Source organism: Neodiprion fabricii, chromosome 3 (genome assembly GCF_021155785.1).
Source record: "Neodiprion fabricii isolate iyNeoFabr1 chromosome 3, iyNeoFabr1.1, whole genome shotgun sequence".
Lineage (NCBI taxonomy): Eukaryota > Metazoa > Arthropoda > Insecta > Hymenoptera > Diprionidae > Neodiprion > Neodiprion fabricii.
This window is the reverse complement of record NC_060241.1, coordinates 10,081,414-10,108,413: the sequence shown is the minus strand read 5'-3', so window position 1 is coordinate 10,108,413 and position 27,000 is coordinate 10,081,414. Positions and strand designations below refer to the sequence as shown.

At 40.3% G+C, this 27,000-nt stretch overlaps 3 protein-coding genes across 7 annotated transcripts in view; 1 reads left to right on the top strand and 2 right to left on the bottom strand.

Annotated features, from left to right (window-relative positions):
* Window positions 1–14,509, bottom strand: part of LOC124178614 — a 26,992-nt gene extending 12,483 nt beyond the window's left edge. The window contains exons 1-3 of the mRNA XM_046562098.1: window positions 14,506–14,509; window positions 14,193–14,197; window positions 7,642–7,648 (exon numbers count right to left, since the gene is read on the bottom strand). The gene's annotated coding sequence lies outside the window, so the exon portion shown is untranslated. The remainder of the gene's footprint in view (window positions 1–7,641; window positions 7,649–14,192; window positions 14,198–14,505) is intronic.
* LOC124178228 (piggyBac transposable element-derived protein 4-like) lies at window positions 8,688–10,385 on the top strand. The gene has a single exon (XM_046561466.1). The coding sequence runs from the start codon at window positions 8,688–8,690 to the stop codon at window positions 10,383–10,385; it is 1,698 nt and encodes a 565-aa protein (XP_046417422.1).
* Window positions 12,671–27,000, bottom strand: LOC124178617 (protein ANTAGONIST OF LIKE HETEROCHROMATIN PROTEIN 1-like). 5 transcript variants are annotated; one of them, XM_046562103.1, is made up of 6 exons: window positions 26,767–27,000; window positions 26,650–26,686; window positions 26,129–26,438; window positions 25,585–26,028; window positions 16,665–16,670; window positions 12,671–12,731 (listed from the first exon to the last, which is right to left on the bottom strand). In XM_046562103.1, exons 3-6 carry the CDS (start codon window positions 26,434–26,436, stop codon window positions 12,686–12,688), a joined length of 804 nt encoding a protein of 267 aa, XP_046418059.1. In that variant the 5' UTR covers window positions 26,437–26,438; window positions 26,650–26,686; window positions 26,767–27,000; the 3' UTR covers window positions 12,671–12,685. The 5 variants fall into 5 exon arrangements, with proteins under 5 accessions (XP_046418059.1, XP_046418057.1, XP_046418055.1 ...); XM_046562101.1 differs by lacking the exons at window positions 12,671–12,731; window positions 16,665–16,670 and having other exon boundaries at window positions 24,203–26,028; window positions 26,129–26,473; window positions 26,767–26,997; XM_046562099.1 differs by lacking the exons at window positions 12,671–12,731; window positions 16,665–16,670 and having other exon boundaries at window positions 24,203–26,028; window positions 26,767–26,996.

The window sequence follows — 27,000 nt, the reverse complement described above, 5'->3', positions numbered from 1 at the left end:
TTTCAAAGGACAGTAAAGCACAAGGAATCCTAGTGACGCACTTGCAAGAAAAAGTCATGGTACATGTAATAACAACGAATTCAGCCCCAGAGATGTGGAACAAACTCATGTCAGTGTACGAGCGGAGATCAGCGACAAGCCTGCATCTTGAACAACAGAAATTTTTCGCGTTGAAGTGCGAAGGGGATGATATATCAGTCTTCCTCGCAAAACGCGAAGAAATGCGGGCCAAAATAGCCCAACTGGGAGAAATAATCTCAGAGCGAATGATCATATCGAAAGTGTTAACGTCACTGCCAGAGAAGTACAAGCATTTTGTTGCGGCATGGGAGTCGGTACCAATACAGAGCCAGAGTATGGACGAGTTGATAGCTAGGCTACTCGTTGAAGAAGAACGATCGACTGACAGAGACTCACCGGTAAAAGAGGAAACGTCGGTAGCGTTAGCGAGCGACAGCTCTCAGAGCGTTGTGAAGTGTTTCGGGTGTGGTAAAGAAGGATACTATAAACGTGATTGTCGGACAGTAAAAGGACAGTGTCACTATTGTAAGAAGCAAGGACACCACATAAGTAAGTGCAGAACGAGAATACATAAACAAAAGTTGAAAGAGAAGAACAATACGCAGAACCAAACAGACACCGGGAAAAGTAACGCCTATGTAGCCGAGTTTAAAAATAATCAGAGTTGGTTAGTCGACACAGGCGCCAGTGAACATATGTGCCATATAAAAGGTATGTTCGCTACCTATTCCGAACTAAGAAACTGCAAAAAGGTAGTGATAGGCGACGGAACTGAATTGGATGCGGTCGGCAGCGGAATGGTCACAGTGAAAGCATACAACGGCGTCGAGTGGATAAACACCACACTGAGCAATGTACTGTATGTTCCTAAAATGACGGTAAACCTATTCTCAGTAAGAAGTGTAGCCGACAAAGGCTATGAGGTTATATTCAATATGGATCGGTGCAATATCACGAAAAACGGTCAAGTAACGGCCATCGGGGACAGAAGCCAAAAACTCTATATCATGCGTTTTAGTGAAAGTGAACGAGCTGCAGTAGGTTACGCCAAGGATAATTTATCAGTTTGGCATGAACGTTTAGCTCACCAGAACACAAACTACGTCAAACAAATGCTAGACAAGTCTAATATTCCATATAATGTGGACAACGAAAGGTGTAATGGTTGTGCGAGAGGTAAAATGCATAAAGCCCCGTTCAAACAAAGTAGAACTGTCACGTCACGCACATGCGAATTAGTACACATGGATGTATGTGGACCTATGGAGGTTGAATCAATTGGAGGCTCTCGGTATTTCCTGCAAATTAAAGACGATTATTCTTCTTATAGGTCTATCTACTGTATGAAAAAGAAATCTGAAGTAGCGGGCAACGTCAAACGGTACCTCAGCTTAGCGGAACAAGATACGGGCAACAAAGTCAAGATCGTACGATCGGACAATGGAACCGAGTTCGTCAACAACGAACTGAGGCAAGCGTTCGACGAGCGAGGGATAAGACACCAGACGACGGTAGCATATAACCCACAACAAAATGGTAAGAGTGAAAGAGAAAACCGTACAGTTGTAGAAGCGGCAAGGTCCATGCTCATGGCAAAAAGTCTCCACAAAAATTTGTGGGCTGAGGCAGTTAACACTGCAGCATATGTAATAAACAGAACAGGCCCGAGTAAAGTACCAGGAAAAACACCGTACGAAGTATGGTTTAACAAGAGTTGTGACATCAGTAATTTCAAGATCTTTGGTTCTAAAGCAGACGTCCTCGTCCCAGATCAACGCAGACTGAAATGGGACCCAAAAAGTAAAGATGTGTTGTTTGTTGGATATGGAGAGAATACAAAGGGCTACAGGGTGTATTCTCCAGAAACAGGCTCGGTGGACATAAGAAGGGATGTGGCTTTCTGGCCAAATCAACAACAAGAACAGGTCATATTACTTGACCACCCAAACGAAGAGGAACAGCAAAACGAGGAGAGTGAAGACGATGATGATCGGGCAGACCGTCAATCGGGCAGCAGCGTCTTTGAAGAGTGTTACGAGGAGTTAAGTGAAACAAGTGAATCAAGTGGGTCGCAAGTAGATTTAAATGCCACAATAATACGTGAACCGGGGAAACGTAAAATCGTTAAGCCTAATAGATATGCTGATTACGAAACCGGCTTTATAAGTGTACTCAACGAACCGACTACCTATGAAGAAGCAGTTCAAAGCATCCACTCCGATAAGTGGATAAACGCGATGAACAGCGAGCTAAGTGTGTTGCGAGAAAACAAAACTTGGACCGTAGTACCGACCCCGGTAAACAAAAGAGTAATAGATAGTAAGTGGGTTTATAAAATTAAGGAAGACAACGATGGTAATCCATCTTAATTTAAAGCGCGATTAGTAGCAAAGGGTTTCCAGCAAAAAGAAAACTTTGAGATATATGAGGTATATGCACCTGTTGTAAAAATAACAACATTCCGAATGGTATTAGCTATAGCAAATAGGTTAGGATTACCGGTGTACCAGATGGATGTTAAAAGTGCCTTCCTATATGGAGAGATAAATGAGGAAGTATACATGAAATTGCCAAGAAACGTAGAGAACGGACAAAACACTGTGTGCAAATTAAACAAGTCGATTTATGGTTTAAAGAAATCACCAAAATATTGGAATTTAAAGTTTGATGACATAGTAACCAAAAAGGGATTTGCCCGTTCTCAAAACGATTTTTGCCTATACAGTAAGTGTAATTCTGTCACTAAAGCATTCTTATTATTGTTTGTAGATGATATCTTGATTTTTGGTACAAACGAAGCAGAAATCTGCGACTTGAAAGTAAATCTGGGAAACAACCCAGAAAACAACAAACGAGTCAAACATGTAGAGGTGTGTTCAAAAAGTAAGGTGACTTTTCTAATTTCGCGGGCTATGTCCGTTCGATCTTCGATTTTTTTTTATGTTATGTTGGTACACTTGTCCCGAACATCTGTACACAGTTTCAAGTGTATAGCATGTTTAGTTTGTTTTTGACAGATACAAAGGTGAGACGTATTTTGGTGTGCTCGGCGATTTTTTGCTATCAAGAAAAATGGATCAAAGAATTTGCATCAAATTTTGTGTAAAAAATGGAATTAAGTGCTCCAAAACACTTGAAATGTTGACAGTGGCATACGGTGAGTCTACTCTTAGTAAAAAAAACGTTTATAAGTGGTACAAGCTCTTCCAAGATGGCCGAGAAGATGCCAATGACGAACCTCGCTCTGGACGCCCCAGCACGTCAACAACAGATGAAAACGTTGAAGCAGTGAAGAAAATTGTTTTCGAAAATCGTCGAATCACTATCAGAGAAGTTGCTGAGGATGTTGGCATATCGGTTGGCTCGTGCCATGAAATTTTTTCGGATGTTTTGGGTATGAGACGTGTGTCAGCGAAGTTTGTTCCGAAACTGCTTAATTTTGACCAGAAGAATCGTCGCATGAGCATCGGTTTTTTGACCAAAAACAACACCACAATCATGCCTCAGCCACCATATTCACCGGATTTGGCCCCATGCGACTTTTTCCTGTTCCCAAAACTGAAGAGACCTATGAAAGGACGGAGATTTGCAACGATTGAGGAGATAAAGACTGCATCGCTGGAAGAGCTCAAAGCTATACCAGAAAGTGCTTATCAGAAGTGCTTTGAGGATTGGAAAAAGCGTTGGCACAAGTGTATTATATCTGAGGGGGATTACTTTGAAGGGGACAACATAAATATTGATGAATAAATAAATAGTTTTTCATAAAAATATAAAGTCACCTTACTTTTTGAACACACTCGTAGACATCAAGTTCAACTTCATTAAACAAAAAATTGAAGAAGGTATTATAACTCTAAAATATATCAAGTCAGAGGACCAACCAGCTGACCTATTTACAAAGCCACTCCTGAAAGAAAAATTTGATAAATTTGTGAAAGAATTGAACCTTATCTAAAGGAAAAAAGGGGGGAAAGAAATGCAATAATATATGTATTTAGACAATAGAAATGTGCTCCTAAATCATCCAAAATCAGGGGGCGCACAAGAAGTTCTAGAATAAGAAGATATGCTATATGTTTGTTAAAATTATATGTACAGTGTATGTAAGATATTTAAAAAGAAAAAGAAAAGAAGCTTTATTGAGGGGGCGTGTTGAAATATAGATAGACAATAAAGCTGTACCAAAGTTACTAGGGATTTCTCGCTGTATCTAGTCCCTAGAGACTTTTGTAAGGTCGTACCTAACAACCTTTCTGTAAGACTCGCTCTCCTTTTCTTTCGAATGGGTAACGCGCACGGTCGCAACAAAATTAATACACGTGGTTTCTCAAAAGATATATTGTATTACAGACATATAAATGTGTTGAATAAAACAAATATAACCTGATTCTAAAACACCTAGCCTCGTTAAACATAATCCCAACAATTTACAGTAGACTGGAAGAAGTTAGCATTTTTTGTATTTCCTCCTGTAGCACTGATCTTAAAAACTATTCAAAAAATAAAAAATGACCAGGCACAGGGTATACTAGTTGTTCCTTTCTGGCCCTCACAACCATGGTATCCACTATGGAATACCATGTTACTGGCAGAGCCAATAATATTTCCACCGGATGATAATTTATTATTATCTCCATGCAGGACGATTCAACACCCCTTGGCGTCAAAGATGCAATTAATGTCAGGAGTATTATCTGGGAGGCTTACGGGAGACAAGGGTTTGAAGACGAAGCGATTACAATAATAGTCCAATCTATTTCGGAATCAACATTGAAACAGTATTCGAAACCGCTCATGGAGTGGGCTAGTTTGTGCGGAGATCTCAATTACGACATGTACAATCCAGAGATAAAGATCGTAGCTTCCTGGCTATGCAATAAATATTCAGGCGGTGCGGCGTTTAGTACAATTAATACTTGTAGAGCTGCTTTATCTTTAATTTTAGATGATAGAATAGGTAAAGACCCTACGATAAATAGGTTACTTAAGGGTATTTATAACAATAGACCAGCAAAGCCAAAATATGATAGAATACATGATCTACATCCTGTATTATCAGAGTTAGAGAAACTATATCCTCTGGAGAGATTGAGTCTACCAGAGTTGACTGATAAATTAGTAGTCTTATTAGCATTAATCACTGCACACAGAAAACAAACAATCTTCTTGATCTCAATAAAAAATATAATCAGAAAAGCTAGAGGATATGAAATAGAGATTCTTCAGAGAGTAAAAAACTCCAAATCAGGAACGTTTCAACCATTACTGCTTTTACCGGAGTTTACAGAGAAACCCGAGTTATGTATTGTTCAGACTCTAAATAGATATTTAGAGGTAACAAAAGATTTGCGTAAAGAGAGCGATAAGTTAATCATTACGGCAAGAAAGCCTCACAGGGAGGCATCCAAAGATACCATAAGTAGATGGATAAGAGCATTTTTAGTTAAATGCGGAATAGGCAAGGAGTTTGCTCCGCATAGTTTACGTCATGCTGCTACGTCAGCAGCTTTGAAAAAAGGAGTAGATTTAAGTGTAATTAAGAGTTTAGCCGGATGGTCTAATAGGTCTAATGTCTTTAACCGTTTTTATAACAGACCTATTGTCCCAGATAGAAGCGAATTTGCAGAGGCAGTAGTGTTAAGGTAGTACTACCGTTACCACAGGTGTCAAATTAGTGCTATGTGTAATTTGACTTGTGCAGTATTTTAACTTGGCAACGCCGCGTAAAAGTAAAAGAGACAGAAGTATATTTTCTGTTTCACTTTGAATATGAGATGCGCAAACGTCTATTGCGCAAACATTTATTTATTTTTACAAATTCTTAGTTTATCCATGTCTATTTATTAAAATGTCCGATATAAATTTATTAAATCACACTAAAAAAATATTTCATTGGAAAGGTAAAAGAGTTAACGTAGCAAAGTATGAAAAAAAATCTGAAACAGGTGGCATTGGCTGAAAAGTTAAATGAAAAACATGGCAAGTTTACGTCACCTAACCCTACTGTCAACGAAAATACTACTGCTAATGAAAATACTACTACTAATGAAAATACTACTGTCAATGAAAATACTACTGACAATGAAAATACTACTGTCAATGAAAATACTATCAATGATAGTACTATCAATGAAAATACTACTGTCATTGAAAATACAACTCTCAACGAAAATACTACCGACAACGAAGATACTACTGTCAACGAAAATACTACGGACAACGTAAATGAAATTAACGTAAATACTGAGGAGGAATCAGACTATGATTATGGTCGTCGAATAGTCCACTTAAAAACCTTAGGTAAAAATCTGTTTTGTAGTCATTGTGACTTTTTATTATCGCTGACAGATTTGGTTTCTGAAAAGCGTATTGGATTAGCATCAATTTTATACCTAAAATGCAGGATGTGTAATAGAGTAACTGGTGCGTCTACTGACATTCAACATATAGTGTCGAATGGTAATAGTCATTATGATTCCAATACTCAACTCGTACTAGGTAGGTGTCAATAAAAAAGTTTTAATTAAAATAATTTTCTCAGTGTTAAATATGTATAGGAATTAATTTAATCAAAATTTATAAAATCTAAATTATTATATTATCAATTTTAGGTTCTATGAACAGTGGAGTAGGAAACACGCACACAAATAAAGTTTTGACCGCAATGGATATCCCAGAAGTGAATTGGAAGAGTTTTAAAACCCATGAAAATGAGGTAATTATAGGTGTTGAATGCATGGCCCAGGAGAGTTGTCTTGCTGCTGCTAAAGAAGAACGACGATTGACAATCGAAAATTTTGAAAAATTAAAAACTATGTTGTAAGTAATGGTCTCATATTGAAGTGTATAATTATAGAAATATTCAGAACAGTATTGAAATTTTTACAAGTTTTTAGAGATAAAATTTACCAGATTGAAAATTATTAAACATACAACGATTATTGTTCAGATGTTTTCTAAAACGAAATTGTACAAAATATTAATTCAAATTGGAACTGTTAATTTCCAAAAAATACAATTATAAATATTTTTTTTTAATTTTAATTCGTTTGTCGAAGGTTTAATTATTATACAATTTTTTGCATCCATTGTAAATATTAATAAATCATAAAATATTTTGAAATATGCTGCTATTGGTTGTTTCTTTTATTTTCAGATCTCCTAACGTCATGTCAAGAAGATTTCCTTTTTCCTTCCTCGAGTAAAACTGACATTCAAAACAACAATATTCCTAATCATCATGTCGTACGCGTTGCAGTGTCTTTTGACATGGGATGGTTTACTAGAGGCACTGGAAGGACATATGATAGCTTATCAGGGACAGCAGCTTTGATAGGATACTTTACAAAAAAAGTTATTGCATATGTGACATTAAACCGTAAATGCGGAAAATGTGATCGTGGTCATTCACCCAGTGACCACGATTGTCGTATGAATTTCGCGGGCAGTGCTAAAGCCATGGAGCCTCATGCGGCTGTGCTTTTGACTAAAGATAATGCAATTTTAAAAGCCTGTAATATTGAAGTTGGCATATTTATCGCTGACAACGATAGCAGCTCAATTTGTGCTGTCAGAGCTGCAAGTGACCACGATGTCTTGAAACAATCGGATAAAAACCACACGTGTAAAGGTGTTGTGGGAGAATTATTTAAAATTAGCAAAAATTTTAAAGAACTTACAAGCACTACTATTCAATACTTCAAAAAATGCTTCAACTACTGTATTTCACAAAATGAAGGACATGTAATTAATATGACAAAAGCCATAAAAAATATACCTTATCATGCTTTTAATCATCATAATGACTGTGGGGACTGGTGTAGTTACAAATCAAATCCAGAAACTTATCAACACACAAATATTGGTGATGGTTTCAAAGATGACAACTTATTCGAGGCCTTAAAAAAAATATTTGATAATCTAGCTAATAAATCTAGTCAGTATGTGAGCGGAGCATCCAGTAATTCTAATGAGAGTTTGAATGCAATGATTGTTAGTAAAGCTCCAAAAAGTCGGCTCTATAGTAAATCTGCTGCAGGAGATGGAAGAGTTGCTTGTGCAATAAATAAAAAAAATGTTGGAGAAAAGTATGTTAATGATTTAATAAGTAATTTAACCCTTTGAGTGCCGGGAGCCGATATATCGGCTCCTGCTACACTCGCGAGAAGTGCCAGAGCCGATATATCGGCCCGCGCCTCGTAGCGCTTTACTATTCGCATTGCGGGAGAACTCTATCTCAAAATAAATTTGTAATACGTTATAAATGATCTAATTTCACTATGAGAGAATTAAGAAAAATAGTTTTTCGTTTTAACTCTTTGTGGACGACGACCTTTTTCTATCGCTTGGAGGTACCGAAGTCTAACATAAACACCGATGGTCGCCACTCAGGCGATATTCGATCTGCGGCGTAAATCGCTGTGGATTTGGACCCTTATCGGTACTTGTCGACAGTGTTTTATTATAACAAAATAACATCGCATTGCCGCAGCGAAACGTAGGATCAGTTAGTTTCTCCACGATCGTTGATGTGAACAGTATATTTCGTCCCATTTACAGTTTGAAAGCGTGTTTTGTGTTATTACCGTTGTTTTTCGCTTGTGTCAAACATTGTTGCTTTTGAGGAAAATTTTACCATCAACCGTTTTATAAAAAAACCCGTCATGGATGACGCGGAAATAGTCCGAATGATTGACCAGTTGAATCTAGCACATAGTGACGAGCAAGAAATCGTGGCACCAAGAAGTCGGCATCCACGTAAGATCTACAGTGATAGTGAAGCGAGCGATGATAGCGAATCAGAATTAGAGGGAAACGATACCGAGGAAGAGCTGAGAGATTTCCGTGAAGTTACCGTGGCCAACGACAGCGAATATAATCCTCGCCCACAATTTATGGAGATTGCTGGGCCTAAACATATGCCAGCAAGAAATTCCATGCCGAGAGCGTATTTTGATCTTTTTTTTACGGAAGAATTTTTGAGCTTATTGAGAAATGAGACGAATCGATATGCCAGGCAGTTCCTCAATAGAATCAATGTTCCCTCAGGATCCAGAACAACAGAGTGGAAGGCAACCACAGTTTCAGAAGTAAGGGCTTTTATTGCTGTGCTCTTGGAAATGGGTATAACACGTAGACCGACACTTTTCAGTTATTGGTCAACAAACCACAGACAAATCCCATGGTTTGGCCAAATGTTCAGTCGCAACAGATTTCAATTAGTTTGTAGGTTTTTCCACGTAGTAGACAATGAAAAATTACCAGCACGTGATAATCCAGAATATGACCCTACAGCGAAATTTCAACCAGTCGTTATCCATGCAAACAATAAGTTCAAATTTCATTATTCGCCTAACCAACATCTGAGTATTGACGAATCATTAGTCGGCTCGAAGTGTAGAACGTCGTTGATTCAATATCTGCCAAATAAAAAGCATCACAGGTGGGGTATCAAGTTTTGGATGTTGACTGATGCAGTTACCCATTACTGCTTATCGTTCTTCTGCTATAGAGGAGCTAGGGATCAAACCGATAAAGAAGAAATAAAGAAGAATGGTCTTGGCCACGTCGTGATTCATAAATTATTGAATATGGGCAATTATTTTATGAAAGGCTATCACGTGGTAGCAGACAACTTTTTTACAAGCATTCCCTTAGCAAGAGCACTGTTTGAAAAAGGGACATATCTGACTGGCACAATCCGCAGCAACAGGAAATATATTCCATCATTTATGAAGACTAAATTGCAAGAGGGCGCATCTAAGTACGCCCGAAATAATGAAGTCTTACTATTAGCGTACCGGGAAAAAAAGTCGCAGAAGAAAAATGTTTTACTGATGTCCACATTTGAGAAGGCTCAGAACAAAACGACTACAATCAGGAAAAGGAATGCACAAATACAGGTCGAAAAACCAGCAATCGTAGCTGAATATAACAAACACATGGGAGGCGTAGACACGTCAGACATGATGCTATATTCATACTTAGATGAAAGAAGAGCCATCAAATATTGGAAAAAAGTAGTTTTCTCCATTTTCTCCCGAATGGTGTTGAATGCCTACATATTATATCGGCACAATACAGACGGCAAAACCAAAACAAGACTGGAATTCATTACTGATGTTATCCAGTCGATAACCACTGAATGGTTGGCACTAAAGAGGATAGCACACGACACACCATTAGCGGAAACTTCAACAAATGTGCCCCGCATAGGTGTACGGAAACTGCCTGGAAAACTGGAAAGGGTTTGCGTGGTGTGCAGCAGAAAGGATGGTGGCCCAAAGAGAAAATCACGCACAGTTTGCAATAAGTGCAACAAAGGATTGCATGGAGTGTGCATTAGTAGCCACGAATGCTAAATAAATTATTTGTGTGAGTTGCAATAACAAAATTTTACACATTTGCAATATATATATATAAATATTTATGACAACATAATTTTGTTTCAGCAATGTTATATTACCGATAACAATTACATATTTCGAAAGAGATAATCCGCCTGGCGCCTACCGTGTACCTTCAAGTTATGTTTTATTTTTGTTATGTAATATTGTTTATCTTGTTACAAAATATATTGGAAATACAAAGTATATGCTTCATTATAATTGACCCATATAAAATTGTGGTGAAAAGATGGCTGTTTGTATGTGCAAACACGTTTTGTACGAGAGAACTCAACTTTTACTTCATTTATAAACATATATACCTTTGTTTTTTCTATAATTCTCAAATGAGTACAAAAAAACTAGTGTCATTGTTTCGTTCTGTATTTCATCTATAATACGCAGCTTTTTGAATCATGTAAATATCGTTTCTCGTTTGGTTTTTATAAGCATTTTCCCGAACCCTTGTAAAACTGTGAAATTCGGCCGGTTTTTCTCGCATAGGCACCTCCATTTCGCCCGGCACTAAAAGGGTTAAATATGCCATCAGGGATACATCGTGACAAATTTTGTAAATACGTTGACTACTTCAATAAAAAAAAATACGACAATTCTGTGACGCGAGCTGCCAAGTCTAAAAGACTTGCATTGAAGAAAAGTAAAACAGCTTTGAAAAATAAAAATGAAGCCAAAGAAGGTACGACGTACGAAAGCAATATTGGACTACGTGATTTCATTCATGAAAGTATTCCTATTGTAACAATACAAGATTGCACGGATCCAATTTTTGTATTTTTTGATCTCGAGACAGGTAGTTTCTCAAAAAATTCAGATATTCTTCAAATTGCTGCGAAGCATGAGCAGTTCGAGTTTTCTGTTTATGTAAAGCCAACTCAAAAAATTTCTGAAGAAGCTAGTAAAGTCCACGATTTACGGTTAATTCAGGGTAAACTTGAACTTCATGGTAAACCTGTTATACCATTGAGTTTGCCTGAAGCATTAGCTAGTTTTTGTCAATTTTTAACCTCGTTTGGTCGGAAGTGCATTTTAACAGCTCACAATTGTACATTTGACTATCCTCGTTTGATGAATGCTCTAGACAAATGTTTTTTTAAACATCATTTCCAAAGTATTGTTTCAGGGTACTGTGATTCATTGCCTGTGATTAAAAAAAAAACTGGTAAAACTAAGAAAGGTGAAAATAAATTGGAAAATCTTGCCAATGAATTGGAGATAAATAATGAAAAAGCGCATGATGCTCTTTACGATGTTGTGATGCTGGATGCAGTTATAAAAAAATTAGGTATTACTTCAAATGATTTAATTGCCAGTTTCTTTAATTGGCATGATGCATGCAATAAAATATCATTTTCTGAAAATTTTCCTGAAGCTTTGAAACATCTTGAATTATTGAGAGATTGTGTATCAGCAGGTATGAGGAAAAAAATGGTTGCTGCAAATGTGACTTACGAACTGCTTGAAGATGTTTACAAAATAAATAAATATGCTGGTCTAGTACAAATTTTAGGTAAAGATGAAAATGGTGCAGTAAAAGTTACCAAAGCTAAAAAAATTTTGGATCAAATTTTTAATTACTTTGAAAGTAAAAAAAATTAAATTAAGAAATGTTTTATTTGGAAGTTAACTATCATTATACCATGTATTTTATAATATGTTTATTTATTCAATTATTTAACTGCATTAACAATAAAGACTTACGTATGTTTTGTATTAAAAAATGTCTATAACACTGATATTCCCACATACCGTATTTGTTTGTGTTTGAATTTCGCGCGCGTCATAACCTTTTGGCGGCGTTGCCACATGTAAATTTTTTTTTAATTATTTATTAATTACTCTTATTACAAGCTCTAAAGTTATGGTTTTATTAATACACAATATTCCATTAATTTTTTTCTTTCTATTGATACCAATTTCATAAAAATCTGAACGTCCAATTTTGTGAAATAAAATAAAATCTGTGATTTCCCATAAGGATCAATGTTTAAGGCAAAAATTTTTAAATATTTTTATCTTTTTTTCAGTTCTCTGTAGGCTTCCAAAAATTTAACTGGTTAATTATGATATTTTAATGCACCAATATGCCAAGTTTCATTAAATTCTGAACGTTAATTCTAAAACCGGTAGTACTACCTTAAGGAGAGAATCAATAACAAATTGTTAGTTTGTATGTGGCGGACACCCGCCACTGGCGAGAAAAACCGTTGAAATATTTTCATGTCCGACTAGCCTTCGAGTGCCCAGGCCTCGCCTCGCTAGCCGAGGGCTAAGGGTTTGACCGCGCCGGAAATTTCCCTACATGTGGCATTTATGGCGCGACGCGACCTTTGGCCTCGACTCGGGGGCGAGCCTGCACTTTTTCTTCACCCTAGTCTTCGTTGCGCTCCCGAACATACACATCAAGTAGCTAGCTTCACTCTTTTGCTTCCCGTACTTTCGTCAATCAATCGTGTAAACCCAGTACCTCGTTTATTCTCTGTTTTAATAAAGCACCTATTAATTTCTTGTTATCGTTAACCATAATTATCGGCATTAATCATTTCGCTAATCACTCCACAACTCCAAAATCCTACAAATTGGTGACCCCGACGTGATCTGGCGCGATCCGTACTCTTTCTCGTGTCAGGCTGTATTAAATTTTTATTGTGAGTGCTAGTGTTAGTGAACTCATATTTTAGCTGTGAAATTTGAGTGGTATTGGTAACCGTATATAGACCCCAGATCGTGTAAGATGCCGGCAGACGCTGTAACCGACGTACGAGCTGCGCTAGACCGAGTCGCTGTGCGTATTCCGCCGTTTTGGCCCGCAGACCCGGAGATGTGGTTCACACAAGTCGAGAGTCAGTTCACCTTAGCGGGGGTGGTCGCAGACGAAACAAAATTTAGCTACGTCGCAGGCAATTTAGACGCGAAATACGCTGCGGAAGTGCGGGACATTCTTACGCGGCCGCCCGCGAGCGGCAAGTATGAGAAATTAAAAATGGAACTAATCCGTCGTCTCAGCGCGTCGCAGGAACAGAAGACGCGGCGATTACTCGAGCACGAGGAGATGGGTGACCGCAAGCCCTCGCAATTTCTGCGGCATCTTCAGGCGCTAGCAGGCGTCGTTGTACCGGAGAGCCTCGTGCGCTCGCTGTGGCTCGGCAGGCTACCCTCGTCGATGCAGGCTATCCTTGCTACGCAAACGACCGCGAACCTGGATACGGTTGCCGAGTTAGCCGACGCCATCGCCGACGCAACTCCGCGCCACCAGGTCGCCGAGTACGCGGGGAGTGCGAGTAGGCTCGAAGCCTTGGTCGAGCAACTAACGGCAAGCCTGGCTACCGTCGTGGCCATGCAGGAACAGCACCAGCGGGACATCGCGGCAATCCAGCGGAAGGTGGACGACCAGCCGAGCCGATCACGCACACGTTCGCGGCAGCGTTCGCAGACCAGGGATCGTCAGCGGGACCGAAGCCGCAACGGTGAGTGTTGGTACCACGCGCGATTCGGAGCCAACGCTACAAAGTGCACAACACCGTGCACCTACCGGTCGGGAAACGCGACGGGGGGGCGTTAGAAGCGGTAAACGACCCCTGCCCAAAATCGCGCCGCTTATACGTATTGGATCGGGCAACGAAGACGCGATTTCTTGTAGATACCGGGGCCGATTTGTGCGTGTTTCCGCGAACTCAGGTACGCGGCCCGCGCGCCAAAACGTCCTACGAACTTTACGCGGCAAACGATACAACGATCGCAACATACGGATTCGTCACGCTCAATCTGAACTTCGGACTCCGTCGGGAGCTCACTTGGCGTTTTGTCGTCGCTGACGTCACGAAGCCGATTATCGGCGCGGATTTTCTCAGCCATTTCGGGCTACTCGTCGACATCCGCAATCAACGGCTCGTAGACGGGGTCACTTCTTTTAAGACACCCGGCAAGATCGCGGAGGACGGCCCTAGTATTAAAGTCATTTCCGGAGAATCGCAATACCATGCACTCCTCGCTACGTTTCCGGAGATTACGCGGCCAGCGGGGGCACACGTTGAGCCTAAGCACTCAACCTGCCACCACATCCGCACGACGCCCGGACCTCCAGTGACCAGTAGACCACGCCGTTTGGCACCCGAAAAACTACAGCTCGCGAAGAGAGAATTTAGAAATCTCCTGCAACTGGGAGTCGCTCGCCCTTCGGAGAGCAGTTGGGCATCACCGTTGCACATGGTACCCAAGAAAGGAGACGAGTGGCGACCTTGCGGAGATTACCGTGCTCTCAACGATCGGACCGTTCCGGATCGCTACCCGGTCCCGCACATCGAGGATTTCTCCCAGAGCCTCCAGGGGAACAACATATTCTCCACAATAGATCTGGTGAGAGCGTATAACCAAATCCCCGTAGCACAAGAAGATGTCCCGAAAACGGCTATCACGACTCCATTTGGCCTGTACGAATTCCCATTCATGTCTTTCGGCCTACGCAACGCAGCACAGACGTTTCAACGTTTCATGGACGAGGTACTCCGCGGCTTGGAATTTTGCTACGTGTACATCGACGATATCCTCGTAGCCTCACGGACAGAAGAGGAGCATCTGCAACATCTGGGGGAACTCTTCAGGCGGTTGAAAAGCTACGGAGTGCTGGTAAATCCAGCAAAATGCATTTTCGGGGCAGTAAAAGTAAGATTCCTGGGCTATAGCGTGTCCGGCGAGGGCACTCGGCCGCTGGCAGAAAAGGTTGAAACCATCCGCACCTACCCAAAGCCCGTAACTACAAAACAGCTACGACAATTCTTGGGTATGGTAAATTTCTATCGTCGTTTCATACCCAAGGCCGCATACCTGCAGGCACCCCTGAACGACCTTCTCCAGGGAAACGCTAAGGGACGAACCCCGGTAAAGTGGACCACGGAGGCTGAACAGGCTTTTGAAGCGTCAAAGGAAAGCCTAGCGCGAGCCACGTTGTTAGCTCATCCCGTAAGCGACGCCGAACTTGCAATCGTCTGCGACGCTTCAGATTTCACCGTGGGCGCAGCACTACAGCAACGCGTCGAGGGAGATTGGCAACCATTGGGTTTCTTTTCGAAGAAGCTCAGCACAGCCGAGCAGAAGTACGGAGCGTACGACCGAGAGTTATTAGCCATCTATTTAGCTGTGAAGAACTTCCGGCATATGGTCGAAGGCAGAGAATTTGTGATTTTCACCGACCATAAGCCGATTACATTCGCGTTCCGACAAAAGTCCGACAAGTGCTCACCACGCCAATTCAGACACCTGGATTTCATTGGGCAGTTTACCACGGACATCCGACACATTTCGGGGCAGGACAACGTTGTAGCCGACGCCTTGTCGAGGATCGACGAAGTAACAACACCGATCGACTATAACGCGTTAGCGCGATCGCAGGAAGGAGACGACGAACTGCGGACGTACCTACGTGGAGAGTCTGCCTTGCAGCTCAGGCAGGTGCAGATTCCGGGAACAGACGTAGCCGTCTACTGTGACGTTTCCACTCAAACGGCGCGTCCATTTGTGACAACGCCCTTCCGAAGAGCAGCGTTCAACGCCGTACATCACCTCTCGCACCCTGGAATCAAAGCGACGGTCAAGCTCGTGACGCAACGCTACGTCTGGCCGTCGATTAAGGCGGATTGCCGGCACTGGGCACGCGGCTGCGTAGAATGCCAACGAGCAAAGGTTTCGCGACACACGTCCGCTCCGATCGGGAAATTTTCTCCACCATCTACGAGATTCGAGCATATCCACATCGATCTGGTAGGTCCTCTGCCGGTGTCGCAAGGGTTCAGGTACTGTCTCACCTGCGTGGACCGTTTTACGCGCTGGCCCGAGGTATTTCCGGTCGAAGACATCGATGCTGCCACCGTCGCTCGGACCCTTTTCGCGGGTTGGATCGCGCGGTTTGGCACCCCGCTGAGGGTGACGACTGATCAGGGACGGCAATTCGAGTCGCGGCTGTTCAAACAACTAGCAGTTTTGGCAGGCGCGACCCACCTGAGGACAACCGCGTATCATCCAGCAGCCAATGGACTCGTGGAACGTTTCCACCGCCAGCTGAAAGCAGCAATTCGATGCCACACGACAGAGCGATGGACGGAGATCTTGCCTACGATCTTGTTAGGAATCAGGTCTGCATGGCGCGAGGACCTTGGGGCAACCGCAGCGGAATTAGTGTACGGCGAACCATTGCGTTTACCCGGTGAATTCCTCGTATCACGTCGTTCTTCGAGTTGCGAGGACGCTGCCGAGTACATCAAGGAGCTCAGGCAACACTTCGCGGAGCTGCGCCCCATACCGGGAACACGGCATGGCGAGAGGCGAACCTTCGTTTCGAAGGACCTAGCGACGGCCAGCCATGTGTTCGTACGAGTGGACACGCAAAAAGGTTCCCTGCAGCAACCGTACGAGGGGCCTTTCCGAGTGGTCAGCAGGGGCTCCGGACACAAGACCTGCGTGGTTGAAGTCCGGGGGAAGCACGTCACGGTTTCAATCGACCGGGTAAAACCGGCGTACGTGATCTCCCCGGAGGAGAGGCCAACAGAGGGAACAGCCGAGGACGATGACATCGACCTGGCTCGGGACGAGCCAGCCAGAGACAACCCCAACCCACGGAACACCACGCGATCGGGCAGACGCGTCCGATTTCCCGATCGCCTGCAAGGCGGCTTTGCGTGACTCCATCACTGGCAGGGAGGTGATGTGGCGGACACCCGCCACTGGCGAGAAAAACCGTTGAAATATTTTCATGTCCGACTAGCCTTCGAGTGCCCAGGCCTCGCCTCGCTAGCCGAGGGCTAAGGGTTTGACCGCGCCGGAAATTTCCCTACATGTGGCATTTATGGCGCGACGCGACCCTTGGCCTCGACTCGGGGGCGAGCCTGCACTTTTTCTTCACCCTAGTCTTCGTTGCGCTCCCGAACATACACATCAAGTAGCTAGCTTCACTCTTTTGCTTCCCGTACTTTCGTCAATCAATCGTGTAAACCCAGTACCTCGTTTATTCTCTGTTTTAATAAAGCACCTATTAATTTCTTGTTATCGTTAACCATAATTATCGGCATTAATCATTTCGCTAATCACTCCACAACTCCAAAATCCTACATTGTATTTTGTAATTTTGTGTATATAGACTCTCGGCATAATCGCGATCAAGCTTCACCCGCCTTCGGCGAGCTTGCTTGATCCGTCATTATATAACATATTTGACCGCATCACTTCTAAATTCTGCAATGGTTTACCGTAATCATTACATTGAATGATACAGTCACAATGTAAAAGGATGGATAGTACGTGGATATTTTATTGAAATTCGTGGTAAGTACAAGAATCATAAAATATAACCTAATTTTTGGAACACATATAATGCTTGAATTGTTCTTGTCTGATCTTGTATATCATTCAAATTTAAGGGAGTTTATCTGATGATCGAATTAACAGATAGATTTCTATGAAAAAATTCGAGTCAACTTGAAAGTATGTAAAAAGTCACCTGTTTAAATTTCAATCTCTTCGGATATCTTGTTCGCGAGCAATTAATAAATAAAAATTGTCTGAATTAACATGGTCTCTTATGGATAGTCTTGGTTTTTCGCCTATAAACGTGAAATTTACAATCATTGACAGTTTCGAACCAAACTTTTGTGATAGATAAAAAAATATGTAAAGAACATTTAGACAGCTTTCTAAAATCCATTGGATACTTACGAACTTCAGAATAAATTAGTTTGTCTCGCGAAGTGCTAATTTTTTGGAGGTTAACCTCCATTTTACTATGGCCGCATATGAAGCCGGCAACGTTGCAACCGCGCGCTTTTTGAAATGACCACTGCGGTGCTTTCCAAACGACGCAATATGCAGTACACTTGTGTCAAATCAATGAATCGCAAATAACACCATTGTTGTTAAAAAAAAAGGATATACAAAATGATAACACATATACAAATTAGATTGAAAACATATATTTTTGCAATTAAATTCTATCACAATATAATTTTCCATTTGAATAACAAAGCGTATAGAATCTTAAATCTAAAAAGTAGGAACTGAAATTTTGTTTCGGAATCTTTTTGGTTTTTCATCTTTGGAAAAAAATCATAATTGCGAAATTTTGTTTTCCAAAAAAACGCAGATTTTCTTGGAAACGCTTCTGGATTTACTGACTTTAATATTGCCATTTTCATCCTCACCAAAAAGATTCAACACGCCCATTAATTTATTTTTTTGGTGCACTTGTAATATCAGATCGTAACTTATTCACGCAGCGACGATTTTTTTGCGCGTTGCAAGTGATGTACAGGTTTTTAAACCATCAAGATTTTTTAAAGCTTTTGGCAACTCTTCGTCAAATTGTTGTTTTTTATTGCGTCATCCCACGTTAGTGTATTTTCAAAGAATGTTCGCTCTTTGGGAGCTTGTAGTTCGACCGAGCCGCTTGGAAGGTGTGAGTCGCTTGGAATCAAAGATGAGTTGTGGTGTTGAGTTTATTTTGTATAATGCTAATTATTTAATTTATTTACATATGTACAGTTATTTACATGGTTGCCAAGTGATACATGGTGCAGTTTTAGTGATAATGCAATGTGGTGGAGGCTTCAGCGTTGATGTCAGTCGTCTAGGGGGATCGGTCACGGTCCTGGGTGGCGAAGTGTATCTGCTTTCCGGCGAACTGGGAGGCGTTGGGGGACGGCGGTTCTCAGTCGGTTTTACCGGAGACTCCCACTCGCTGTCAGTAGTCTGGGTGGCAATTGTCGCAAAAGAACGCTGCGGCTCAGGAAATGGTGATACGGGAGGTGGGATGTGCCGGTAATAGCTCGGAGAAGTCAAGTGCGCTCGGCGAACATCCCACAAGGAGAGAAGCACGGCTGGTGGTCTGGTCAATGGTCGAGCGGGAACGTCGATTGGGTGTAGTGTCCAAGGGACAGGCGGGTTGGATGCAGTTGATCTTTGTTGGTCGCTGGCCGAAGCCAGATAAAAAGAGTCCGTCATACAACGTCGTGTCGTTGGGTCTGTTGTGAAGTCAGTCAGCTGTCGCAGAGTCAGTCAGTCGTTGTAGCGTCGATGGGCTGGAGCAGTGTCGTTCGGAGTCAGTTGGGAGCGTCAAAGAGTTGAACCCGAAGTGTCCTGCCGATCGGTCTGATCGGCCGTCTCTTATTCCAGCCTCGGTGGATCCTTGATAGCGGGAGACCATGTTCGGTGATTAAGCAATGAGCTCAGCTGCGTGGGTGGCGTGAGCGGCATGCGTGACGTCACACTTTCTTCTGGGTCGCGTGATTAGAAAGTGTGCGAGGCTGGTTGCCTCGCGTGATTTGGAAGGCGCGCGACCGACGTGTTGCGTTCACAACGTTGTTGTGAACAAAGAATGTTTCATCAGAAATACCAAGTTTCATGATCACTTGCTCGAGCATCGCAACGTCGTCGGTAGCGTTCTGAGCATTAGACGTTGATATTTCGAGATTTTCAGGGAGTTTTTCTAATTTATTCTCCCCTTTTCCGGTTAGCTTCGTGATTTTTTTGATAGTGGACAACGAATCCGAGAAACCAAATATCACTGCTGCAAAGTGTTGAATCGGCAAACTTCTTTTTATAGCCTCGGACGATCAAATGTGCAGTTATGTGCAACTAACACGCATTTCTTTTGTAATTCTACCAAGAAATTGTAAAATTTCTACAATGCATCTTGGAGACCAATCGATATAACTTCTTTTCCATGATATTGCAGCTGCCCTGCGACTGTCCGTAATCCAGTTATATTGCTTGCTTTTTCATCAATTTTCTGGGTAGGCGTTACGTAAATTAAAAAATACGAACTTCCGTGTTTAGCAGCTATTTGCAAAATATCGGCTGTTTTAGAAAAACCACCAGTTTCTAAATCAAAAAAACACCAATATACGCGATGAAGAATCATTCTCAATTTCAATAATCGGAGGCATATCAGTATTCAATAATCCCATGTCTGATTGGTATGTTTGAGATCCTTCCGAGCGTTCCTTCTTGTGTCGCAAATCTGTTTTTTTTTGCTTTCAACAATAAACGTCTTTTTTTGAACTCTTGGGAACATGATCTTAAATACCCTTTGCTCGCGTTCGAATCTACTTTCAGACCATACGTTTCCGTATATTTCGCGGGTGACAAAGATAATTTTTCCACCATTTTATGTACATACTGTTCCCCGCTATTTTTTTTATTGATCGCGCATGCTAGCCGAGCATCACTGGAAGCTGTTGAACCATAGAAGCGCATTTTTGGTGCTTCACTAGCAATCGTCGTATTTAGGCTTTCGTTGACGTTACTCGAAACTCCTGCTGCGAATCTGTCCGCTCTAGACGCTACAACGTCGAAAATACAGCGCAACGCATCAAATAATTGTTCGCTCACAAATTCGTCCCCTATCGCGGAATGTCTGTACGATTCTGGGTTGGCATGATAGCCGCACCATGTTCCGCAATTGTCATGGTTATTGAAACAATGGGATGGAATGTTTCTTATTCCTTTGCCCATTTCGACAGGATCACCGATATTTTGAGCTACGCAATAATTAAAGGAGCGTTGGAGATATTTTATTGCACCAGCAGTGAGCTCTTTGTGATTTTTTTTTATTTTGTAGAGTTCATTTACTACCCTTTTGCTTGTGTGATTTTTATCAGAATGTTTGATAACTTCATGATGACTAGCCGCTCGTACTGATCCTATCGCGTTACTATCGTTATCTCCGATCATGATGCCTAATTGAACGTGACACGTGTCGAAAATCGAATTTTGGGTTGCTAGATGCGCAGCAGCTGCGGACTCCATTGCCTTAGCAGAACCTTCAAAATTCAGTCTGCAGTCACGATCGCTAGAGTCGTGTCCTCGACCACATTTTCGGCATTTTCTATTTTTAGAAATGTACGTAAGGACTTTCTTTGTAAAAAAATCCGAAGAGAGCCGCAGATCCCGTAAGACTGTCGTAGTTACGTCCAGTGCCTCTAGTTGTCCATCCCATATCGAACGAAGCCGCAATACGTACTATATTATCTGGTTGAATGTCCGTAAAGTTTCTTGGATTTTTTTCGCATGAAGTTAGAAATAGGAAATTCGTAGTGAGATGGGACGGCCTGTACAAAAATCCTTTCAAATTTATTCATGAGTTTTATTTGCATCAAAATATTAATTCATTCCATTTCCATTATATTTTTTATTTCCATTTCAAATGATAATGATAGTTATTATCATTTAATTACAAAAACTTATATTTTAATTTAATGTTTATTTCAATTATTTAGTTTGATAATAATAAAATAATTGAATTTATGAATGTAAAAGAATTCCGAATTTAAAAAGTCTAAGGAATTTAATTTCCACAAAAAAAAATTTTTGAGAAATTATGAAAATGATTACAAAATGGTTATAATTACAATTTTTCGTGGTATATACCTAATGACTATTATTACATTGATATAAACAATGTCAAATGTACAATGTTGTTTTTCTATAAATATTGATTCAAGAATTCTAACGACGTAGTTTATCATACGAAGTTAATGCACGCATGAAACTTGACTGTTCATTTTCTAATCGAACCCGACACTAAATTCACACTTGTCGAGTGCTTCCACGAAATTCCCCATAATGCTTTATTTCATAAAAATTTTCAGACTTTACAAAAACTTTTATCCTGACATTTTCCCAAAATTTTTATAGCTTGGCAAACCCGAAGCACACTGACATTGGAAACTTACAAAAGATTTTTTAATTTGTCGACATTCTGAATGGTCAGTTCTCGCTCCATGAGAGTTGCTGCGATGCAGCCTTCTCGAGCCATTTCTTCTGCTGCAGTGCCTACTTCTATTTCATCCGTCTTGTAACAATTCACATGAAGTGGAGGAATATTCAATGAAGCCAGTATTTTGTTGATATGCGTGTTGCCCATACCACCATTCAGAGCTCCTAGAATAAATAATTGAATTTTCTTACTGACGACGATTGATATCGTAATATGTATTACTTTTTTTGAAGACCATATATCGTCTCACCCATTGCTGCTCTGGTATTGACATCGTAATGTTTACTCGTTTTGGCTCGTGTACTCTGTTTTTCAACTTCGTGTGTTTTATCAGTGGCAAATCTGATTTCTCCTCGGCAATTTTCACATTGAACCGTGAATATCGACACTAATCCGATTCGCGTTTCATCGACTATGTTGCTCAGAGGAACCACTGCATCACATTTGTGACATTTGCAGAAAAGATGTTTAGACACAGTTTTCAAGTGCATAATACGTTGGCCTTCGAGGTTATCCGATTCAGTTGCGCTTTCTTTGAGGTTAAATTTTTCTTTTCTGCATCCGTAAACGCTCCTCAAATTTTTTCCCACTTTCACAAGTCGCAATCGTGAATTGTACACTTTTTCAGTGACCCGTTTTCCTTTTCAGAAAAACGCTTTCTTCTTCGAATTTTCTTCCATTGTTTAAGAGATTAACGTGCAAAGCATGGAAGCAAGAGAAAAATACTAAAGGTCGAAGCACATAAAATTAGAGAGGCCATGGGCAGAATGCAGAAGCCGTAGCGCATGCGCAATTGCGAAAGTCCAGTAGAGCCATATGGCTTCTGCATTCTGCCCATGGCTTATGGATTTTCAATCTACATAAAAATCCATAAGCCATATTCCATGGCATAACAAACACAGAAGCGTGCGTGATTGTACCACTGTTGATTACCTGCAACTCAAAAGAATAGGATATACATTTTAACAGACAGGTAGGCACTTTTATTGTTCAATAATTAATGTAGGTAAAATTACATACTGGACATGGGTGTCAATATTTCGTCTTTTGTAAATACAACTTTGAATCCTGGGCAGTGTAACATTTTGAGGTTAGGCGGATTTACGTGCATGATTTCTCCAACTCAAATTTACCACATGAATAATAGCCGGAGTTTTGAATGCGACTCGTCAGTATTATTTTTGTTTGCCAATGAAGTATTCTTATATGAGCAACCTTGCTCACTCTAAATTAAGGTCGATGATTGAATTCGAATGACAGATTTCTCTTGCAGACATTTGCAATGTGATTTGCATCTCTATCACTTTCTTTGTAATATATAATTCTTATCAATGTGTACTACACTCACATCACTTCATGAACTTCCACAAAAGCACACAATTCATCATTTTTAAGTTGATCCTTTATCAAAAATAACTCGATGTGTAAAAAATAGATCAAATACTGAAAAACTGCTATGCTATTGTGCAATAAATGTTTTTAAACAAATTTCTCATAAATTCAATTACAGCTCAAATTTGCTCCACTCGTTGGACTCGATTAAGGGAATCTTACTCGAAAGAAAAAAAAAAAAAAAATACTGAGAATAAGAGCGGAAGTGGAGCGGCTCAACGGCGAGGATTCGTACACTTCGAAGCCATGCGATTTATAGATAAATTCGTAAAAACTCGATCGTGAGATTTCTCAACTTTATATTTTGCAGACTCTTACATCATATTAGTAAAAAATTGTACTCTTGTGGATCTACAAATTGAATTAAATATCTCCTCAGATCGGTCAGCAATGTCAAGATGACACAACCATTCAGTTCAACTCATCAGCAAAGCGAGAGTCGAAATCAGGCAATCTCAAAATGGGTGCAGCAGCAAGGCGATTTTACTTCGGAAATCCACAGCAGTTCATCGCAACAAGATATCATCAATGTATCGGAATCAACAAATCGACCGACTCCATGCACGACACCCGAAGTGATGAATTTTGAGGAAGCGTCATCATCATCGTCTTTTTCAACAGATTTCACTGTGAACGAGTTTGAAAATCGATCAGCGTCCACGTCGAATGAATCATCATATCAGTCTCCACTAGCGTCACCCACAATACATGAAACTCCCAACACTTTCAAGAAACCACCATCATATACGAAGGGCAGATTTAATCCATATATAACGATAAAAAAAGACTTTAAAAAAAAAGAAGCAGAGAATGATGAATTTGAAGCATCTTTCATTAATTTTAATAAGGTAGTTACAGCGCATTTGGTAAATAAGAAAAAACCTGAACAAACATGTAACGATCACGACCATTCTTTCGGCAATTTAATTGTGACAGAATTGAATAGAATGAAGGAGGATGAAAAAATCAATAAAAAACGAGAAATCCTGAAAATTTTATGGCAGAATAGTAGCCCCAAAAAAGATTAGATAGTTTTTCTCCAATATATTTTTATGCTATGGAGAAAGAACTTTTGGATGAGTTTGTCTACAAAGTGGTCAGGTGGAATTAAACGTTGTTTAATTGGCTGTGTGAGTGACTATTAGATTATAAAAACATTAAAAACTGAAAATTATCATGTCTAGTCAAAGGCATTATCATGTTAAGTCATATCATATAAATATAATATTTTTCTTCATTAATTCATTATCATATAAAGGCGAGACCTGTTGAAAATTTCTCATTACGATAATTTCTACATATGTATAAGAGATTCTATTCTTAATTTTATATTTTTATTTAAGTCAGTTAACCACCAAACTTACCTGCAGTGTTCAAACTTAAAAAAAAACAGTGATTTTATGAATAGTGGAAATAACTTACAAACTGATGTAAGAATAATCCTTTTAATAAGATTAAGTATCGCATAATATGTTATTGTTGATGGTATATATTATTAGTGAAACGGGACCAGCAATAAATATTACAATATAATATACAAGTGAGTCGTACGTCGATTAATTTTTTTAGTCTAGATTTTGCCCCCTAGTCACATAATCGTACTGCCAATTTACCATTCCCGGTGGTGTTAAGAAATAATTGCTCAAAGTTTCTCTTACGTTTACTGCATATGCAATCCCATTTTCGATATTCTCGATAACTTCATCGTTGTTTTGAAACTGAATATTGTCACCTTCTTGGTGGCGGATGTAATTGTGTAAACACACAGTTGTTAAAATATATTTATTTATATTTTCTGGAATCGCAACAATGGGTCGATTGTAAATTGCCCATTTTTTAGCTAAAATCCCAAACGAATTTTCTATTATACGCCGTGCTCGAGACAGTCGATAATTGAAGATATTTTTACGTTCGCCAAGATAATTTCTTGTGAAAGGCCTCATCAAATGTTTACCGATAGGAAATGCTTCGTCTCCGATGAAAAAATAAGGCATTTGAATGTCGCTTCCGCTCAATATGCTGGCTCCTTCAGGGATATTTAGCTGCCGGTTTTCAGGATTCAAGTCGCTAATTGCGAAAATTCCACCATCACTGTTCTTACCAGCGGAGCCGATATCAACTAGTGTGAATTTGTAATTATGATCACATACAGCCATCAGTACTACGCTGTATCTCTTGTGATAATTGAAGTACAGAGTGCCAGAGTTGGGCGGACATTGTGCATCGACATGTTTACCATCGATCGCCCCCAAGCAATGTGGAAAATTCCATAGTTGCCAAAAGCCTTCAGCAATTTGTAAATATTCTTCTTTCGAAGGCGCTTGAAGATATCTGTGGCCAAGAACTCTCCCCAATGCGTCGCTGGTCTCTTTGATTATCTTATGCACTGTTGACAGACCAACACGATAAGCAAACGCTATGGCAGGAACTTTGTCTCCACTTAAAAATCTGAAAGGTAAAAATACATATGACGATATTGAATGGATACGTATTGTATTATACTTATTTATCTACGTAGAATTACATCTTGACTTATACAAATCAATACCGTAGCGTCAAAGCGAGTCGTTGTTCAGGATTAATAGCACGTGGACTTCTTTTTAACAAACTTGGATTTGCAATATCCAATAAGTTCTGGAATGATGGAAGTGTCATACGAGCATATTTCCAGAACATCTGCGGATCAGTTTTCAACTCTTGAAAGAGATTGTGGAAAGCACCCTGCTGCCGTCTGCGCATGTTAATTGGTCGGACCCACAAACGTCTGCGCCGCCGACGTATTCTCTCTCTTCGGCGATTTACCAAAATTGCTCCCAGATAAACCGAGGAAATTAACAATAAATCAGAGTCATCCATTCCTATAATAAAAATTCATTATGATTCGAAATTCAATCTAAACAAAAAATATAATTATATTAAAAATTTGAATTGTAAAAATCACTTAAACTGTAGAATGTCCAAGATAAAATACTGAGATTAATATATCGAACAAAACATTAACGAAGATATTGTTCTTAATAATTGACCAAAAAATGAATTGGAGAAATCATGTGCGTAAATCCGCCTAACCTTAAAATGTTACACTGCCCAGGATTCAAAGTTGTATCTACAAAAGACGAAATATTGACACCCATGTCCAGTATGTAATTTTACCTACATTAATTATTGAACAATAAAAGAGCCTACCTGTCTGTTAAAATGTATATCCTATTCTTTTGAGTTGCAGGTAATCAACAGTGGTACAATCACGCACGCTTCTGTGTTTGTTATGCCATGGAATATGGCTTATGGATTTTTATGTAGATTAAAAATCCATAAGCCATGGGCAGAATGCAGAAGCCATATGGCTCTACTGGACTTTCGCAATTGCGCATGCGCTACGGCTTCTGCATTCTGCCCATGGCCTCTGTAATTTTATGT

What these genes read in the sequence shown, in the direction of transcription:
- LOC124178228 (XM_046561466.1), top strand. Translation starts at nt 8,688, where the DNA reads ATGGATGACGCGGAAATAGTCCGAATGATTGACCAGTTGAATCTAGCA.
- LOC124178617 (XM_046562101.1), bottom strand. Translation starts at nt 26,436, where the DNA reads ATGGATGACTCTGATTTATTGTTAATTTCCTCGGTTTATCTGGGAGCA. An exon ending in CGACTCGCTTTGACGCTACG is followed by an intron (nt 26,029 to 26,128) that starts GTATTGATTTGT and finishes TTTACCTTTCAG; the next exon opens with ATTTTTAAGTGGAGACAAAG.